At 41.7% G+C, this 21,914-nt stretch overlaps 1 protein-coding gene and 1 long non-coding RNA gene across 3 annotated transcripts in view; both read right to left on the reverse strand.

The window, feature by feature from the left end:
- The window catches only part of MAP3K20 (mitogen-activated protein kinase kinase kinase 20), a 70,470-nt gene extending 53,316 nt beyond the window's left edge, over positions 1-17,154 (reverse strand). For both annotated transcript variants that reach the window (XM_081889208.1, XM_081889207.1), the window contains exons 1-2: positions 16,996-17,154; positions 16,667-16,855 (exon numbers count right to left, since the gene is read on the reverse strand). In XM_081889208.1, coding sequence (XP_081745334.1) covers positions 16,667-16,825 — 159 coding nt within the window. In that variant the 5' untranslated portion in view covers positions 16,826-16,855; positions 16,996-17,154. The remainder of the gene's footprint in view (positions 1-16,666; positions 16,856-16,995) is intronic.
- The window catches only part of LOC309363780, a 122,985-nt gene that overhangs the window by 84,030 nt on the left and 17,041 nt on the right, over positions 1-21,914 (reverse strand). The window lies entirely within an intron of this gene.

Genomic DNA, 21,914 nt, shown 5'->3' on the forward strand with positions numbered 1-21,914 from the left:
GTTACAGCAGGAAAATGCCAGCATATAAACACCCTTGTAAAGTTATCACAATGCTATACCTTCCTAGTTGCATAACCAAAAGCAAAAACAAACAACAACAGAACAGAAGAAACAAGAGATTGGCATACCATCACCAGCCACTTCTGCAAAAGCTCTGGCCGCACTGCGCCCCAATGACAACCCCACAGTACCCACGGCAGTAGCACACCAATCAACACATGATGATGGCAGGGCCACCATGATTATACATCACAGAACCCAGCCCACCTCTCTCAACACAATGCGCTAATTCAGACCCAGAAAGAGGTCACAGAACCACACATATCAGACAGAAGCCTCTATGATTAGAAGAGAAACGAACACCTGCCACCACAAATTCCAAGACTCTTCTCAAACCCTGTGGAATCCCAAACATAGCTGGCCCTTTCAATGACAAACTGTTTCTAGCCACTTATCTTAAGCACTGATATAGAGTAAAAATAAGTGATTGTCCATGATGTAAAAGATCTGATCTTCATTAGAGATTTAACACTCGAACAACCGAGATAGCAAAGCTTCCTGTCTACCACAATGCAATATGTGAGCAAACCCTTAGCCCACAACCCCCAATGTGGAGAGGCTTTAGCTGAGCAGAAGGATATACCTTTCATCACACACAGAATGCCCAGGGTTCAATCTCAGCATCTCCAGGGAAGGCTGGGAAAGACTCATGACCGAGGCCTTGGAGACCTGGTGATTCGCTATAGAAGAGGGTTTCCCAAATTTGAGTTGCCAGCTGTTTTGGACTTCACCTCCCATCATCCCTAGCAAGCAGGACCAGTGGACAGGGATGATGGGAACTGTAGTCTTAAAACAGCAGCAAAACCAAGTTTGGGAAACCTTGCCTGGATAGAAAATATACTGAGCTGGAGGGACCAGTCATAAAAGGCAGCTTCCTTTCTTCTTAAGTCTTATTCCAACCACATAGGGATGATGAAGCTATGCCTGTCTTGCTCAAAAGTAAGTGGTTTGGGGGATTATAAACTTTCACCCTAATCCCACAGATGTTCAGACCTTGTTGTTGTTTAGTCATTTAGTCGTGTCCGACTCTTCGTGACCCCATGGACAAGAGCATACCAGGCACTCCTGTCTTCCACTGCCTCCTGCAGTTTGGTCAAACTCATGCTGGTAGCTTCCAGAACACTGTCCAGCCATCTCGTCCTCTGTCGTCCCCTTCTCCTTGTGCCCTCAATCTTTCCCAACATCAGGGTCTTTTCCAGGGAGTCTTCTCTTCTCATGAGGTGGCCAAAGTATTGGAGCCTCAGCTTCACGATCTGTCCTTCCAGTGAGCACTCAGGGCTGATTTCCTTCAGAATGGATACGTTTGATCTTCTTGCAGTCCATGGGACTCTCAAGAGTCTCCTCCAGCACCATAATTCAAAAGCATCAATTCTTCGGCGATCAGACTTCTTTATGGTCCAGCTCTCACTTCCATACATCACTACTGGGAAAACCATAGCTTTAACCATACGGACCTTTGTTAGCAAGGTGATGTCTCTGCTCTGATGTCTCTGTTCAGACCTATGACAGCACAAGCCACAGTATGTGCCATCAATCTCATCTTATGAAAGGCATTAGTGAAAGGGTTGTCTTATCATTATTATCTTAACCAACAGCTATCGTGATTCTTAGGATATATGAGATACGTCAGCTGCACTGATGCAGCTAATTCTGTTGCAGTTAAAAGGCTCACCCACCACTGTTCACAAGCCCCAGGCCGCTCTCTGTGAAAGCATATGCTATTTTGCAATGGTAGCTGCCGCCAGCACACATGTGGTTGTTTTGCCACAAGTTACCAGCACTGTGGTAAACTGGGACATTGTGCCAAAGCTGCAGTGCTTGCACCTCACTCCACACAGTGGTTATTTGCCATGGGGAAAGCTCAACTGCTTAGTCCACCAGAGGGTTTCTCTCCTCTTCATAAATGGTCTTTACTATTCAATTGCCTCAAACCTTGGGGAACAAGTTTTTCCAGTTGCTGTTCAATTAAAAATATTATTCGTACAGCCACTATATAGACATGTCTTCTTCTCATACTAGGCAAAGCAGAGGGGGAACTGCACGATGCACAGTTTGTGGCTATTTTATACCCACAAAATCTGGTCTGCCATCTGTTTCATTGAGGCCGCTGCTCTTTCTCTCCAACTGCAAAATGAAACTGCCATATAAAAACCCAGGCAGCATGTTTACTTAGATAGGCTCATTTCTTCTCGGAATCTTTTTTCTTTCTTTCTTCTCAGGAAATAAAACATTTAAACAAAAGCCAGTTGGTTACGTTTGCTGAAAAGTGAGCTAGGCACCAGAAGTTCCAAAATACATAAATAAAATTAATGGAATATGTTCCCTATAATCCATTCTGAGCCACAGTGGACCCTGCTTGGAACTCGTAACTGCCCATGTATTCCAGATGCCACTGCCAGAGTTTAAAGAACCCAGGGGAAAAACAGCACACAGGAGACAGTTTGAAGCAAGAAACACAAGAACGCTCTTGTAGTGCCGTGGTCCCTGTCCAAATCAACTCCCCTACAGGGCAGTAGTTCCCTAAATTTTGGGGACACTGCCCCCTTGATTCCTTAAATTCATCCCCAGTGCTGCCTACCCTACCCTACCCTACCCTACCCTATAAAAAGCATTATTCAAATAGAGCTTTGCATGGCCCACTAAGAAACCCAGCTTTTACTTATACCACAAAAAATCCGACTTTTGTAAAAGATCCAGAATGGATTCTCAATATTTTCAGTTGTGTGACATGTGTACAAGTATCATCCTGCATTTTCTGTGGGAGTTGTTGAATTTTTGACTTTTGGGGTGCCAGATTATGTTCTGAGCTATTTTTAAGGAAATTTGCCAAGATCTACACTTTCGACATGGGTTGCCATACGTCCAGATTTTCCCAGACATGTCAGCGATTTCCAGCTGGGCACTGTTTACGACAGCCGAATCCCAGTTAGGTCTGTGAAATGCCAAACATATGGCAACCCTAAACACCAGAGAATAGAGCTACTTGGCATGTGCAGAATTGTGGACAATTCCACTCATGTGTTGCTTTTTCTGCTAATTGTAATGGCTGCATATGATTTCTACACTCCACACAAAACAGTTGGGGGAGACCAGGATTTCTATCTAACAATGCCCTTAGGGCAAATGCCCTGTGCAGATTTTAATACCTTTAAAGTAGCATGTTATATTATATCAAATTATGTTCCACTAAAATGTCCTACTGGTCTTTGATAAGGCAAATGCTGGCTAATTTTCTCAGCATTGGGGCCAAAGTGTGCAGTGCTGGGAAGCTAGGCATCTTGGGGAGAATAATCCATTGTCTAACACAGAATCTCTTTCTCCACTTCATGAACAGCAACATCTCTTGAGAAATTGATAATGCTCCCCTACAGCGATCATCAATGGACTGCCCTCCATCAGTGGCAATGAGATCCCCTATGCCTCATCCTAAGCGCATCATAGTCTCAGTTAAGTTCTGATTTTTAATGCAACCCAAGTGAATGTAGTATTTCGCTTCCATAAACCACGGGAACCCTTCTTGCAATGCATTCCAATAAATAGTACATTTGTGGATACAAAAGTATGACTGTCTTGGGCACATCACTTTTAAAGCACCACTAATAAGCATCTTGAGACTTTATTTAACCTCTGTGGATGCTCAGTTAGATTGCAAAAGGAAAACCAAAAAATAAATAAATAATCAAAGGCACCCATTTTAACATAAAGCTGCACAATACCTTAATTTATAGCTTAATTTTGAGTCACTGTGGCTTTGCCATAGTTGTGCTATTGCCTAACTTAAAATCTAGTGCTTGGGCAACTTGTGAACAAAGTGAGAAAGAAAGAAAGAAAGGCAGACAAAGTACCTTCCTTTCTTCGGCAAAACCTTTAAAAACTTATCACTCCTGAAATTGAGAGAAATTCTACGGACTTTGTGCATCCTGAGGTAAAGTTCTTAACCCGAGATACTACTTCTGGATTAGCGAAGTCTGTAACCTGAAGTGTTTGTAACCCGAGGTGTTTGTAACCCGAGGTTCCACTGTATATTAAAAAGTAGATTGGTCTGCTGAAAAGACTCCATTTTGCTTCAGAGATTTGACTGAATTCAAACTTTACCACAGTCAGAATCACACTGAAGTTTCCATTTTTCAGATCTCACTTCTTCAGAAAAGAACATTTTCTTGAGAACATAGTCCCCCTCCCACTTTTTTAAACATTAAAATTAAGATTTCATCCTTATTTCTTCTTTTACGCACAGTGGAAAGGACTGGTTTTTCTCCTCTATATTCCAACCAAGCCGAAGGACAGAATCCTCACTCAAAGCTCACAATCAAAGAGACCTCTCCATCGCGTCTCAAATTATCTATTGCCACAATTCTCTTTTAAAAGGGGTATCTGGCAATAGAACCTGAACACAGGGATTTTAAAAAAGCATCGGGCAGAAATATACCTGTCAAAATCCGATTGTGGTCCAAATCCAACCAGCTGTTAAGCGGAGCAATAAGAAGGCGCACACACTTCTGCCTAATAAAATTTGAATCAAACACTTTGCATCTGATTCTCCGTGTGAGCTTTTATGCAAACTTCTAAAGTGCAAGGAATCCTGGGGTGGAAAAGCTATTCTGAGAGCTTTCACATAGTTCATATAATTAGGGAAACCACTTCCTTTGATTGTAAGTGTTCAAAACAGCTGAATTTCTGCTATCAAAGGAACTCTATGATTTGGGTCATCTCTTTCACTTCCTCTTTCATGTTTCTCAGGATGAGAGGTGAGAGGCTGTGGAGCACATTATTGGGGGAAAAATTCACTTTTTGTTTTAAGGATTGAACTTGGACTATTCAAAAGGTTGTCATTTGGGAGCGATCTTTCTTCCCCTCCTTCTGTTTCCTTCTTTTTCTGTTGAGGTCCTTCAGTAGTGTTAGTGAACGCAGTCCAAAATGCCAATTTAAGACTCAGAGAAAACTGGTTTATATGGTTCATAAAGAAAGCAAATTTTTATATATTATTTTTTTTTGCTTTGTACGGTTTGGGATGAATGTGTAATTGGAAGGGGCAGAAACTGGCAAGGTCTTAGTCTCTCCATCTTCATTTCCTTTGGCAGTTCTAAACACTGGCTGAGCCAGAAGAAGAAGAATAAAAAAATATATGAAAAGCATAAAGAAAACCTTGCCTTTCAGAACAGCTATCCGTAAGTATGCCTCTTTAAAAAAAAACCATACAAATCAAAAAAGAAACCAGCTATCCTGTTTAAAGTGGGGGGAGGGTTACTAGTGTTCAAAAATCAATTATCAAAGCTGTGATGGTGTTAAGTGTCCAAAAGGCTTTCTCCTGCCAAACCACCATTCTTTGTGTGCAGAACAAATGCTCTTCCCACTCCCTCTCTTGCAATAAAAATAATTTTAAAAATGATTGCATGGAATATCCATGTGATTCGTAAAATCACTTTTGTATGTTTTAAAGTAGGTTTTACAGCCCTCAGGTATGGAGGCTGACCTTAAGTTTGTTGGGGAGAGTATTGTTTACTAATGTGTATCAATTACTATTGTTGATTGCTTTGAATGTTTTTCGTACGTACCTTCTGCTGTGTATATTGTAATTTTGTGTTGTGAACCATACTGAGACCTTCAAGCATAGAGTGGTATACAAATTTAATTTAATTTAATAATAATAATAAAATTTTTCTTGATTTTACTGTTTTATCTTTTGTAAACCACTTTGAATGTTTTTTTTTAACAAACAGGCAGTGTATACGCTTTGTTTATTATATTAAATAAATTAAGCTATTTAAGCTACTGGGAATCTGTCGACTAAGGCCACGATCCAAGACAAACTTAAGCATGCTTAAACTGATTGACTTCAATGGACCTCAGTGCAAGCCACTCATTGTGCCAGGGCCTTAAGGTACAGATAAGGAATTATTTCTGAGAATTATTTATTTCCTTGGTGGGCGACTTGCTTAGCCTTGGAAATAACCAGGTGCTTTCATTATCATAGGTTCAGAATTATTTCTACAATTTTAAAGATATGAAACTTCACTTTTTTTAAAAAATGGAAACAGGAATTCTTAGGAATCAACCAGAAACTTGGGTCTCCAGCCGTTTGTGGACTACAACTCCCACCATCCCTAGCTAGCAGGAACAGTGGTGGGGATGATGGGATTTGTACTCCAAAAGCAGCTGGAGACCCAAGTTTGGGAAATACTGAACTAGAGCCAGTAGATCAGATTGACGAGTCAGGCAGGAAGGTTACAGTTTACATTATATGATATGATCTCTTTTGTAAGACCATCTTCTGTGCATCATATTTCTAGTTTCCCAGTCACCTGGCCAATACATAGCACTGGGACCCGAAATCAAACACAGTACTGGATTGGTGTCATCTAAACAGGAAAGACCTAGGAGTTAGGATGGTCTCAAAATACTGGTCCTATTCAACTGCTACGTATGTCATGGGATAAAACTGGTCCAGGCCTTTAGTTCATGCGCTCCACTCACTATCCCTCTCCTCACACAAAAAGAAAATAATAACTATACTAGGAGACCTTACTTTTATTTGTATGTGATATAGAGGCAGGTTCTCTTAGCTGCCATTATTTTTTTCCAGGGGGAGAAATGCAGAACAGGGTACGTTTGTGTGCAGTAAATTCAAGGTCTCTTTCAGATCTCATCCTAAGTAGAATTGCAACAGCCCTTAAGTAATGCAACCGAACAGTTGCATTAGAGGGAAAAGTGAAATGTACCTTCTCTCAATAAACATGAATGCTTCTGCAAAGGTCACTGCAAAAGCCATAATAAACCTTGTGGGATACGGGAGATGCCCAGAATCACAAAACAATAGATCTGGTTGGCTACCTTTTGCCCTTAACACGATTGCTGTGCCTGACCAGTTTTGTGGCAAGAATGGTAGTGCTCCTTGTAAACAGACTTGACCTTAAATAGTCAACACTGGGTCTTGAGTATTTTTATGGTTTAGTTGAAATACTTGATCACCACACTTCCCCCCACGCCCTCCCCACAAACTGCCAGGCAGCTTCCAAGGCCTATTAGGCTTCTACTCTTTCCCGTCCAGGAATGAGTACCCTAATTTGACATCTTAAGCCACTCGCTGCTTTTTAACTTGTTCATTAATTATCTCAAGTTAGGAGCAAGCGGCAAGGAGGTGACTCGATTGATGATACCTAATTATTTAAGGTGGTAAAAACAAAAAGGGATAGCAAAGAGTTCCAAAGGGCTTTCTCCAAACTGGGGGAATCTAAACATGTGTGAGGTGGTGGTTACAAAATCTCAACTTTACATAAATGCTGAGTGGGTCTAAGCTGACCATAGGTTTGTGGAGGAGAGCTCAATGAAAATGTATACAAAGTGTGCAGCTGCTGGGGGCGGGGGGATAACTCCATGTTGAGATTGTTAGGAAGGAATAAAAAATAAAAACTACCAATATCATAAGCTGCAGCCACACTTAGAATACTGTATACACTTCAGAAAAAGGGTAGTGTAGAGGTGGAAAAGGAAAACCAAAATGACCAAGGGGCTGGAGCAACTCCTCTATCAATGAAAGTTACAGCATTGGGGCGTTTTTCAGTTTAGAAAAAAAATTAAGGGGGTATCTTATTGCAGATAACCAGCTTTATCAGTTCTCTTGGTGAATGTAACTTCCCATGCCAGCCTTGGTTTGGTTCGGTTTAGTTTCTATGTACTTGTCTCATGAAGATCTATTTTGTTACATGGGTTTATATGGATAGAATTTGATCAAAATGCTTAAAAAAATAAAATAAAAAGGTAGTAAAGGAATATAAAAACAGGCATAGTATAGAGAAAGAGTGGGGAGGCATTTCCTCCTCTCATACTAGAGGTAATCCACTGCAGTTGGTGGAAAAATCACAACACACGAAGGTATTGCTTCACACACCACAAAGTTGGTTCCGCTTTTCAGTTTCCGTTGTGTTCTCTAACCGGCCAGCATTAAAGAAGCATGTTTGTCTGCATGTGGTAAAAGTTTGAATGTTTGATAACTGGGAGGAAGGCATCTAAACCTGTTTGCTCCACCCAGCACACCAAGGCTGTGAGAGACATCAGAAGCAGCCGTCCATTGAGGACATACTTGCCTACAGGGTGTGGGACTAACATCTAGCTGCTTCGGCAGCCAGGAGATTCAGTTGTGGAATTGCATTTGTTGGAAGGGGAGAAGGGGATTTATAGACACCTGTAGTGACTATTATATCCAGTGCTATTTGCCTAGAAAAAGAGGTGCTGGAACTCACCACAAACACCTCCCTTGTTCTATTAGAATAGCAATGGCGCCCACCTGAGAGGTACCAGAACGAGACGTTCCGGCGAGTTCTGGCTAGGGAAAAAGAAGCCCTGATTGTATCACTGTTTTATTTTGTATCAAGAACTTTGATCAGGAGGCAGGGTATAAATACAGGCCACAACCATTTTGCACGGGGGTTCAGTTCCCAGCCCCCATGCACCCCATCCCTGTCCCCCCCCAATTTTTCTCTCTTCCAGGTCCAAAAGGAGCCACGTGTCGGCGATGGCACATCATTTGGATGTGCCTGAAATGACCACCGGCTGTACTCTTAAATAAAAATGAATAAACTAACTGTGGGAAATGCTATCAGAGGATGGCTCCTAACTTGGCCAGGGGGTGGGCTTTAAAGGGGGGGATTGGACAAATTTACGGAGGATAAAGCTATCAGTGAATACCAGTCAGATGGCTGTACAGTGGTACCTTGGGTAACAAACACTTCGGGTTACAGACTCCGCTAACCCAGGAATAGTACCTCGGGTTAAGAACTTTACCTCAGGATGAGAACAGAGGAAGGCCCCATTAGCTAAAGTCATACCTCAGGTTAAGAATGGTTTCAGGTTAAGAACAGACTTCCAGAATGAATTAAATTCGTAACCAGAGGTACCACTGTATATTATCTCCAGAAGCAGAGGCAACAATGGCCCTGAATACCAGTCACTGAAGAACACAAATCTCATAAACCTGCTTGTGGGCTTCCCAAGAGTGAGCCACTGTATGAATCTGATCTATCAGGGATCTCTGGTTTGATCCAGCAGGGATTTTCTTATTCTTATTCTTATATTATGGGACAACAGTTCCTGTGATCAGCCTGTCCGTGCGTTTATGTAAGCGAACCAAGTGGGAGCCTTTTCTGTTTCTGTGCAGTGCCCAGCTAAGATAAACAGGTGCTCAATGTTTCCTTATAACTGTTTATACTTGCCCTCTTAAAAAGGAAACTTTCTTCATGCACATCTTAAATGGCAGGGCGAGTAAGCAGAGAGGAACTTTATGATAGTCTGCAGCTGTACTGCACTAGGATTCGATTTATATTTATTTATTTTCTGTCCATATTGCTCGATGCACAAATATTTTGGTTTTGCCCCCCCCCTAAAAAAGCCACCTTCCAAATGAAAGGGAGGGAAGGTAATTGGAACATAAGACTGCATTGCAAACTGTAGCAACTGTCAAGCACTATATTTTTTCAAAAAAGGGGGGAAAGAGGGAAATTGCCTTGGAGAGCATCTAGGACAGCAGTCAGCAAACTTTTTCAGCAGGGGGCCTGTCCACTGTACCTCAGACCTTGTGGGGGGGCCGGACTATATGGGGGGGGGGGGAATGAACGAATTCCTATGCCCCACAAATAACCCAGATATGTATTTTAAATAAAAGCACACATTCTCCTCATGTAAAAACACCAGGCAGGCCCCACAAATTGTCTTCTCTCTAACAATGCTAAACTTTTCTATATACAGAAAGGTTGGGTTTTTGTTTCGTTTTTTTAAAGATGGAGCATAATCCAAAAACATGATTCTTCATCTGCATTCTAAAGGTATAAGATCTTATATTAAATGTAAATATATATATATATATGACAGAGAGTGGCTGGGGAAGCAAGCCAGATGGGTGGGGTATAAATAATAGAAATATATTATTATTATTATTAGTCTTTTATGTCACTTTTAATGGCAAAAGTCCGCTCAAGGTGGTTTTCAAGGTAAAAATACAGTACAGTTAAAATAAACAGGGAACAGTATGATTAATAAACTGCACCCCATTGTTGTATGTACAGGAAAAGACTAAGCCAACGGTTGTTCCTTGTATTTAAGTGTGCAAGTTAAGAAGCCGGAAACAAAATCCACTGACCAATGCTGCTAAGCTTCACTTCTGTCTCTCCTTATCACCACCCACTTCACACCATGAAGGAATGTTGTGCTTCCCCACGCCTGACTTAAATTTGCGCTTGAATTGTATCCTAAGAATGCAGCCTATTTAGGTCAAGGAAAATGTTCTAAATGTAAAGCAAAACTGGAACAAAAATGTATATACTGCTGACTTGACAGGGCAGTGACAATCCCATTATTTTCAATGGAAGGTACTCCGAGGTGAGAGTAACACAGGATTTGCAGCCGTATTTGACTAAAGAACGCAACCACAGGAGGAAAGAACATGTACAACACGCTATTAAAACAACTTGTCACATCACTTCTTCCTTTATGCCACAAGCCATTCCAAAGGATGGCACATCATGGTAAAGAGCTCCTTATAAACAGAGCCTGCTCCAAATTTTGGAAAGCTTGCCTGTTTGCTATGTCCTCGTGGCAACACGCAAATGTGTATTTTCTGTGGTGGCTCCCTGTTTGTGGAGGCTTCATTACCTATCTTTAGGTGCCAGGCAAAAACCTTCTTCTTCTCCGTGGCCTTTGGCTAGTTAAACTATCTTTGGCTGTTTCTGTTTCTTACTATATTTTGTTTCTTACTATCTTACTTTTTTAACAAAACTGTAAACCACCCTGCGATTCTCGGATGAAGGGTGGTATAGAATTATTATTATTATTATTATTATTATTATTATTATTAACACCTCTTAAGCTATTGTAACAAAATTGCTCAGATCAAGGAGCAGGCTTTTGTCTATATTTACACGTAATTGGACACTGTTTTGAATCAAGATGGCTGTCCTTCAGGGCACAGGGATGACAGAGGTCAGAGTCCTCTTAAAGGATGGTCCAGAGAGCAAGTTGAAGTCAAAATCCAAGGTCAAAGGGGACACAGGGGTCAATGAGAAATGCAGAGTCCAGTCAACAGAGCATGGTCATACACACAGGGAAGTCAGGTTTTCAGAAAGGCAGTGCCAAAGGTAAAAAAAACAACCCCAAAACCTGGAATATGAAAGTTGTATTCCAACAACTTTCCAAGGGACTGAAGGCTTTTTCCCAAGAACCTGCTAAACCCCATCCTAGGCACTGCTCCCACCTGAGGAAGCAGCTCCTGAACAGCTGCTATTGCTTGCAATGGTTTCCATAACTGATTTATAGTTTTAGCTGTATTTTATCTTTCGTGTTTTTGTATAACCTGCTTTATACTTTGGGGAAACCAATCTATGATACTTTGGTAATAAAAGGGTGGTCTGACAGTTCTGTTAATATAAAAATCACAGTGTTTAATTCTGTGAAAGCCAAGTTTCATTATCCGTTTGTTTAATTCTGTAAATTTTTATCTTGCTATCGGTATAGACTAGCATATGAATACATAAAACACAGTTGGGTGCGAAGGAAGGAATCAGTGGCGTAGCATGGGGGGTGCAGGGGGGGCCGGCCGCACCGGGCGCAACATCTGGGGGTTAGGGTTAGGGGGCGCAAATCCACAGGTTAGGGGGCACAAATTACTTGCCTTGCCCCGGGTGCTGACAACCCACGCTACGCCACTGGAAGGAATGCATTTATATAAGCAGGTCAGAAGAATACATGCAAGAAGCATTCCCGTTCTTAAAGGAAACAGTGAAACACCTTTGGGGCTTTGAATCATTTGCTAAGATAATATTGAAATTTAACTGCTGCTGCTACCAAATACCTGTCCAAGCAAGATTATTTTACCCTATCTCTGGAAAGCGTCAATCTTTAGTGAACCTCCAGAAGCAAGGAGTTCTGTTAGTTGTATTGCAGTCATAAACAATGCATAATTAATTAAGCAGATATTTTCAATCACTCCTAGAGATCATGAAGGAGGTGTTTCCTGCATTCTTTACAGTCCAATCTATAGGAAAGGCTAAGCTCAAATTAGAACTCTGGACCCAAAAGGTTCTAGGAAGCCAATACTGTACCAATCCCAGAGTCCCATCCCTGTTTAACCACCTACAATAGAGTCGTCTTCAGAGGCAACTCTGTAGATGCAATACAGTAAATATGGTGCACAGTTACAAATGACAACAGCTCCTCCAAAATACGAAACAGGTTCATATTTTGAACAATATTGTGTGGATAATAAATGTGCAGGAAAGACTACGGTGTTAAGCAGTACATAAATTGTTGAAATGAAATAAAGGAAGGAAGGAAGAAATGAAAATAGCAAATACTGTACTTGTTGCTGCATTGCAGGCACAACCCATGAGCACCCAAGGCTACAATCATGTCTGATGTCACAAACCCAAATCTCTTAATAATAAACACGTGGAAATAAAAAACAAGCAGTACTATTGAATTATATTCTATAATTTTTTTTTTTAGGTAACTTAATTGGTTGCTTCACCATTTTTTCAGGTTCTGTTTGCAGGATTAAATTTAACCTACAGGGTATTTACACAAGCAACTAACCAGTATAGTATAAAGGAACTGGCATGTTGGGTTTGGATGGATGTGGGAGAATCTCATTTCCATTCTGCTCTTGACCACAGAGCTTATTAGATAGCCTAGCCCAGTGATTTTTAACTAGGACCATACAGTCTCCTCAGGAGGCTTTAGGAAACAAATGGGGCACTTTCAAGATTTTAGACAGCCCCTTCCTCCTTCTTCCAACAGCCAGGGGACGAGAGTTTTTGTACACTACTCCCTTGAGCACACACTGGCTCAGGCCTGGCCTAGATGTTCTACTAACTGAAGCAAAAGACAAAATTAAACACAAACTATATTCTACAAGCAGAAGCCAACTGGACAATTGGTGAGATCTTTAGTTCAACACGGACAAGAATACGTTGTCCCAGCAGTGGAGCAAGCCGATCGGGCGCCTGGGGCAGAACTGCTGAGGCGGCGGCGGCGGCGTGTGGTCCATTTGGGGCAGTGAGGAGCCTGTGCATGCCCAAGCCACCATGTCTCTCCCAGGAGAGATGCGTGGCTTGGGCACGCTGCAGGTCCCGCAGTGAATGCCGCCCGCCATTTTGTCAGTGGTGACACCTGGGCCGGACCACCCCGCCTCCCTCCGCCCCTGCTTGTCCATAACGACACCTGAGGGCAGCAGGTCATCTCAGAGTAAGGTGAGTGGTGCAGGCAAAAGAAAAAATCTTTCTTTCCTCAAAGAAAGAGCCAATAACGCTCAAATAAAAATTCCCACTTCTTGGAGAACGTGTTTTTCCCTTTGCTGCACAGGCTTCCAAAACTCACCAGCTCATATTATTACATCTTTTCCTACCACAGCCAATTTTCCATTCTGTCACCTATAAGAACAATTCAATAACCACTCACCTAACCTGAGGTAGCCTCAGGGATGTTGGCCTGAGCTCCCTGAGGGAAAGGTGGGGAACAAATGTGAAAAACAAATATGCATCAAGCACTTAACTGAACCCATTATGAGAGCTGTGCTTTCTTAGGAAGTGTGGATACTTGTGCTATCAAGAAGTAATGCGAACATCTGCTATATATTAAGTACAAGACCCAGAAACACATTTATTAAAAGATTCCATAGTAACCCAAAAGGCGAATCCTGCTTCTCGCCCTCTCCCTCAGATCTCCAGAGTTGTTAAATTTGCATGCAAATATGTTATAGGTGCAAATGTGCTAAATAAATGTGATTAATGTTAGTAGCTGAAGAAGTCAAATCCCCATGACTAGAATAGGTATTTTATTTACTGGTTCAAACAACAGCTAACAAAGGATTTTAATTACATATCTCCAAGACTGAAACTGCTCGGTATTCCCAATTGTCTGCCAAAAATATATTTATGGAAATGAACTGTTGAGGCATCTCAGTGATCTTTTTTTTTTTTAAGAACATATCTGATAATGCATGCTGTTACTTTTTCTTAAAGCAAGCTTTATAGCAACCATAAGTTACAGCCAATAAAAAAGGAACCAGATCATATAAGGAGGCTACATACATATCATACATTTAAACCATGTGGCTTCCCCCAGAGAATCCTGGGAACTGTAGCTTATCTCTCAGAGAGCTACAATTCCCAGTACCCTTAACCAACCACAGTTCCTTAGATTATTTGGGGAAAGCGGCGCTGTGGTCTAAACCACAGAGCCTAGGGCTTGCCGATCAGAAGGTCGATGGTTCGAATCCCTGTGATGGGGTGAGCTCCCATTGCTCGGTCCCTGCTCCTGCCAACCTAGCAGTTCAAAAGCACGTCAAAATGCAAGTAGATAAATAGGTACCGCTCTGGCGGGAAGGTAAACGGCGTTTCCGTGCGCTGCTCTGGTTCGCCAGAAGCGGCTTAGTCATGCTGGCTACATGACCCGGAAGCTGTCTGCGGACAAACGCCAGCTCCCTCGGACTATAGAGTGAGATGAGTGCTCAACCCCAGAGTCGTCCGTGACTGGACCTAATGGTCAGGGGTACCTTTACCTTTTATGTGCATTAAATGAATTGAGAAAATGAGAGGTCTATGAATGGCTGTCCTAGTCATAGGTACTCTGAAGATCACACTGATTACATTTAAAATTATTTTAAAGCAAACATGCATGGGGCACTTCAGAGTAGACATAAGCAGAACTGTGTTGCTAACCTATTTTGACAACAAACAGAACATCAGATTGGCAGGTCATTTGTTCCTGACTAATAAAAACAATCAACATTAAAAAAACCTTCCTTCAATACAGACTAGGCAACATAGATGTCTAATGGAATTTCTTTTAAACACATTTCATATTTCAAACACTGATTCGATAAACGTTATTTCTGTCAATCAAGACTGCGACTGTGCTGGCTTTTAATGGCTAAAGCTAGGCAGATCTGAATAATTCAAATGTTCTATATTATGAAATAATGTATCTGATTTGAAGGTTATTGTGAACATGACTTTATATAGAGAGAATATATGTAGAGAGAGAGAGAGATTACATGTGTGATCATGTTTACTGTTTTTAATATATTTCTTCTTTCTAATGCTGTTGTGAAAAACCCAGACTATCAATGAGGCTGGCCTCAGGACAAAAATATATAATTTTATTTGGATTACTGTTTAATAGCCGATATACAGCACAGGCCATTGCCTGTTTAATCAAAGTAAACCACAGTATTATTTGTATGTCGCCCATCTGACTGGGATTCCCTAGCCACTCTGGGCAGCTCCCAACAGAATATTAAAAACATTAAACATAAAAAACTTTCCTAAATAGGGCTGCCTTCAGGTGTCTTCTAAAAGTAAAATAGTTGTTTATTTCCTAGACATCTGATGGGAGGGTGTTCCACAGGGCGGGCGCAATTCCCAAAAGGGCCCTCTGCCTGGTTCCCTGTAACCTCACTTCTCACAGAGAGGGAACCGTCAGACGGTCCTCGGAGCTGGACCTCAGTGTCTGGGCTGAACGATGGGGGTGCAGATACTCCTTCAGGTATACTGGGCCGAGGCCGTTTAGGGCTCTAAAGGTGCGCGCCAACACTTTAAAATGTACTTGGAAACATACTGGGAGTCAATGTAGATCATTTAAGACCTTTATTATTATTATTATTATTATTATTATTATTATTATTATTATTATTATTACCCTGCCCATCTGACTGGGATGGCCCATCCACTCTAGGCTGCTTCCAACAGATTAAACCTTCCTTAGAAAGCACACATAGGATTGTGGCTTTCACCTGTTCGTAAAAACTCACCTCAGGTGTGCTCTTATGGTTTTCATACTCATAAACTACTCAGAATGCAGAACGAAGACTACAAAGCAAATGCTCGATTGTATGAATCCTTATTTTGGAGCAAGTGCTACAGGTCTCAGTAGGACTTACTTCTTAGTGAATCTGCACATGAATGAGCTCCAAGTATTGTCAACATATCCGTACAAATGAAACATTACCCATGTCATTGTGATACCTTGCTACCTGTGTATAAACCACGTGGCTTTGAGGAGTTGTGCTGCCTTATAATGGAGGGACATGTTCATACTGAGAATGCCTACTAGTATGACAACATGTTTCCGTAAATACAAATCGGATTGAAATATGATGTTGCACATCTAGGCTGCAATCCTGCCCTGAACTGTGAGCACGCAGTTCCCAGGAAAAACAGCATGACATGCACTTATAACATTTGGGTGCAAAAACCATTGGGCTGGCATTATTTTTAGCAAGGGAGAGACCACCTATTTGGCTCTTGTTATAGGCCTGTTTCAAAAGGAGGAAATCAATTTGATTTTGATTCTACTGCATCCAGTGACGTTCTCATTTTTTTAAGTTTACTTTTAAGTATATTCTCACTATGCAAAAAGTTTGCTAAATTGAAGCTATTCCATCAAAAGGAAGCGATAGGAAACGGCCTACTGATTTGTTTGAAAGTAGTGAGGCTTGCCAGTATTAAATGCTTGCACACGGGGGGTTTTTTATTTTAAAAAGATGGAATAAAAGCTTCTGCCAATTTAACTTAAATCTCAGCAATTTTTCTGATAGGAACTGGATAGGTTGCATGCTTACCTCTTTCTCTATTTTAAGCAACTTCTTCACAGCCACCTCCTTGTCCTGGGATACCCATCGGGCTCGATACACACTCCCGAAACTCCCTCCGCCGCAGTTTTCAAAGAACTGCAAGTCATCAAATTTAATTTGCACAAATGAAGCACCGAGAGACAACATCTCATAATGACAAAATAACCACGGCAAAACCTGCAAGAAAAAAAAGGGAGGGGGACAAAAAAAAAATCTCCAGTTATGCTTTCGTTGCTATGGTTCACCTATTCTGAACTTTCCCTTTAGTACGATAATGCAAACAAGATACGAATGGTATAAAAAGCGGTGGCACTCACACTGTATATTCCGTCCAGACCCTTGAAGCTATTATCTGTGGATAAACGGCTAAAAAATCCACCGCATTCTCTGCTATTTTCAGATGCTGGGACCACAGGAAAAGGCTCTGCGTATGTGTGCTCAGTTCCCTTATAGTGACGTACACTGTCAAAAGGAAAGCTCACTTGCAACTGTTAGCTTGCCTAGGAGTTCTGGAATCTGGGGTATGCCATGTATCCATGTCGTGATCACTTCTCGAGAAATATACATAACCTAAGCTCCTGAATATTCTGGCACAACAACAACTTTAGACCTCTCCAGACCAAGAGCTCTGTCTGCAAATGTTCACTAAGGTAGAAGCATTTGTTATATGTGGCGGAGGGAAAAGTTGGCCAAAACACAAGTCTGTTCCAGAAGTAGCTTAGTTGTGCCTTCAACTTCAAGTGCAGAATAATTTATCTTGCTTGCAATATACAAAAACCCTATGAGTACGTGAAGGCACACTTCTTCTTATTCTTTTTTTAAAAAAGAAGACGAGATATCGTATTTCTTGCCAGCGGAACAAGAACATTCTTGTTCTAAGTCACAGGGTCTCTTCAAATAATCTTTAATATTATTATCCAGCCTATTGCTGGATCACTTAAGAAGACTGACCCCTGACCAAAAGAAGTTATCAAGCTCAAAACTCCACATATGTCAGGTTCATGTTGAAAGCAAAGTCTAGAAGTAAGCTTTCAGGGGAAACCCAGTGTAACTTAAAAAGCTGGCACAAGCTCACAGCGACTACATGTCTCTGTACATCCAACTTAAGAGATTTTTTTATAGTACAAAACAGTGCAAAAATTAGTACAAAAGTAGCACAGCCACATGGGCTCCTGTAGAAATTATTGCATGATTTTGCACAGAATAAGATGCTCTTGCGAATGCACAACTAACCTTTCAGCCTGAATTGGCCTCATCATTTTCTAGACACCAGGAAATCTCCACCAATTCCACACCTGTTCACACACCACTTAACATTAACCTGTGCGGTGCTGCTTAAAATAAATAAAGTTAACAGTCTGGAGAATTAAGTGATACAGTCCTGCCGCAACCTGTTTCTTGACAAAGATATATGCGTGCAAAAGCATTGTATTTTGAATTCAGCGCTTAGTTCTCTAGGGGGGAAAGAAGTCAGATTGAGAAGCTACTAGTTCTAGATTCAAAATCCTCTTGAGTTTCCATGCCTGCTGCTGGCCAACAAAGTGGACTAGTACCATTATTTCCCTATTACAAAATGGGGAAGGGGACCAGAGTCCAAGTCACAGAGACTTGCAAGAGCTGCAGATAGGAGTTTGCGACTCAAGTGAAGTTTCCAACTAGTGACTTGCAATGCAATTGAGTACTTACCATGTTTGGTGCTTTGTATTAGCAAATAAAGTGCTACCCTACCCTATGAAAGGATCTGTGAAACCTCATTGCAAATACTTAGGCACATGTCTCAGTTTAGCTATACAAGTATCAAAGACAATGGATATTAGAGACAATTGAATTTCCCTTACGTATGTACACTCACACTACGGTTGCGTAAGTGCGCACGACGTTCAATTTCAGTTGACTCATCGTCAGTTGAACCCAACCCCAACCCCAGCAATAAGCTCAGAGATCAGATGAAAAGAAGAAATGGAGCAAAATGTAATCAGCATATTGATGGCATATGCAAAACACATGATTGTGCAAGCTCCCATGGCTCCATATATAGACTAGAATAAGGGTAAGGATAAAATGGACTCAGCCAGGAAGTAATGCAATCACTAAAATGGGAATGCCACAATATTACCTACTAAGTCTCACAGTGGCAACAAGGGAAGAGCCACAGCTCAGTGATAGAGCATTTGTTTTACATGCAAAATACCTGAGGCTCAGGTCCCAGAATCTGCAGGTAAGACTCTCTCTGATGGTAGATGTTGAAACAAAGCCATCATGGCTACTAGCTGTTGTTAGCATTATCTTCCATACATTTTTGTCTGATTCTTGTTTAAACTCATCCAAGTTGGTAGCCATCACTTCCTCAGTCACTCCCATCCTACAAAACCTAGGTTACGCACTGAGATCTGCCCTGTTTTCTGCTGATGCAAAGAATTCACGAAGCTTCTCTGCAGTCTCTCTATCCACATTTGAACTCCCTCGTCATCCCGGATCAGAACCAAAACTGGTCTAATTAATTATGGGCTGAAAACCCTCAACTATGCATTTGCAAGGGGGTCAGAACTAGATGACTCACAGGGTCTCTTCCATCTTTATGATCCTGTGATTTATTGTTTAGTGACAAATCGGAAAATGCAGATATTATAGGTGGGGCCAGACTCCCATCTCCATTTCTAAGCTCATTTGGAATTAATGCTTCACTAGAATCAAGGAAAGCTGCTTCTAAGAACAAGTGTTTAGAATAAACACTTCCATATCTTCAAATGCAAATATTTCACTTATCTATTCCAAGAGCTAGTTACTTCCATCTTATATCTCTCTAAGCGACATCTTCTGTGGCAATTTTCACGAGGAAGAAGGAGACAACATCCTGAACCTCTCCAGTGTTCCATGGTTCTGTCATTTGCTGAAATACAATTGGGAACTCCTAGCTACTATTGTATGAGAACCATGGGGAAGGTTATGGAGATTGGCTTTGTTGCCTGCAGCAGATTAGTAACACATGATGTGCATTTGAAGGAATGGTTCTGTCATTATCCATCATATAAAGACATTTCTAAAGTATCCATCACCTTATGAAAAGGACGTGCTTTGTTTTGGCAAGGTGACAGCTGCTTTATAAGTATCTCTATAGGATGGATTGAACTTCAATTTTGATCTAAATAAGTTAATGTGGCCCGAGACTTTTTATTTAAAAATACCCCCACACACTGCAAGATGTGAGCTTATGTTCTGTGGATTTGTTGAGAGTGATAGGTGAGTTTTTCACTTCCTGACAATTATTATTTTTATAGCTTAGAAAATATTGTCTTCCGCACCATGGAGAAAAGAATCCGAGACCTTTTGTTGCATTTTGTATTTCAATTTTAATGCCCAGCAGTCTATTGTCATGTGCGCTTTGTATATCCAACTCTTTTAACAACAGCACGTCCAGTTCAATATAGTTAAATAGATGCTCAGTGGGTTCCTGTTATCTGATAGCTTGCCTTTATACCTACTCTAACTATAGGTTTCACTTGCTCTAAAGTAAGAATAAGCCAGCATAGGAAAGAGGAAACCCTGTGCACATTATAGTATAGCGCCAGGCTAAAGAGTTCCTTTTCTCCCTTTGGAAAGCTAAAGTTTGGCTCCTGGCTTCCTTAAAATATTATTTGCAGGGGGAGAAATACTGTTTTAAGATCTTAACCTTCAACAGAGATAGGAGCCAAACTCCAGGTTTGTAGAGAGTGACTCATTTAGTTGTTGGTATATGGTTAATAAAAATTGTCACCTGGTAATTATGCAATGAAGCTTTATTAATTCTGTTCTTTTTTTCAATCTTGCACACAAAAGGGATTCGCTTTGCTACATTCTATGGGCTGGCTGGGCTTGGGGAAAAGCTGATTGCCTTTAAAAAATAATGACTGCCTCTAGGTAATAAAGGAGGTAAGTTTTTATTACTTTAAGAAAAATACATTTTCTCTCTGCATAAGACATATCTATGTGCCACAACTGATGTTCGTTCATTTTTTAAAAAAAACTATTGCCAGGTGGTAAATTTTGTGGGCTTCTTTGCAAAGCTGAACTTGAACCCTGGAGATGTGTGCCATTTCCCCCCTTCCAATGCAATCTATTGTTCAATGTCAGGCATGGTTCAGGAAATCCTGTGTGCTGTGGTTGCCACTCTATTGGGACTCCAGCTCCCATCATCCCAAGCCAGCATGGCCAAGGGGCAGGGATGATGGGAGCTGTTGTTAGGCTACTTCTGGAAGGCCAAAGTTCCCCCACCCCCACCGCCCTAAAAGGATCCCAATGCTTCCTTAAGAGGTTTATCTGAAATGGAAGGGAAAATTGCAACGGCAGCCAAAAATCCAATGGAACGAGAATTCACATTTTATGCCTGCTTATGATTTCATAACACAATTATGTTATAACTGTATTGTCACAGATTATTGCAGCTGAATATATTATGCTTGCCACTGAGGCTCACAGAAGCCTCTTTCTGCACCCTTAATGCTCTTGGTGAACGTGAGCAGAAGGTGCTGTTTTCCCTGGCAATAGTGAATCTACATTCAGAAGGGCATTATAGAACATTGATCATGGTCTATGCTACTATCCTGATCCATCTTCTATTTAGAGGGATGACGAACTGTGCACATAAATGCCTAACCCAGCAAATGGTCAAGTTAATGAAGGAGATTGTGCATAGCCCCAGTCAGAAAATCAGCAGAACCTCCCTCTTCTGCTCAGTCCTCTGCTGATTTTCTGACTAGGTCTAGTCACAAATAGCAGTTTGGATCAGAGTTTAAGGCCTTTAGACTGAAATTCTAACCAAGGAGTAAGCCCCACTGAACTCAATGGGGTCATTTTTGAGCAGGCGTGTATTGGATTGTCCTTCTGGGCAGGGGTGGAGGAAGGGGGTGCGGTGGGGACAGGCCGCTCCAGCTGTCACCACTGAGGGGGTGACAAAATGGCGGGCAGCACTCACCGCGGGGCCTGCAGCGAGCCCGAGCCACGTGTCTCTCCTGGGAGAGACACGGTGATTGGGCGCCCACAGGCTCTGCGCTGCACCAAACAGTCCTCCCGCTGCCTCCCCCTCAGCTGTAGGGTGGCTGAGTGGGAGGAGGTAGGCAGACTCATTGGAGGCCCCACGGAGCGGCCTGCCCCAGCTGGCTCCGCCCCACGGCGCAAGGCACACGCACCGCTCCAGGCACCCAATCAGCTTGCTCCGCCGCTGCTTTCAGGTTGTTTACTTTCTTATGTTCCTGGCATT

The sequence above is a fragment of the Podarcis melisellensis genome, assembly GCF_964234715.1.
Source record: "Podarcis melisellensis genome assembly, chromosome: 1".
Lineage (NCBI taxonomy): Eukaryota > Metazoa > Chordata > Lepidosauria > Squamata > Lacertidae > Podarcis > Podarcis melisellensis.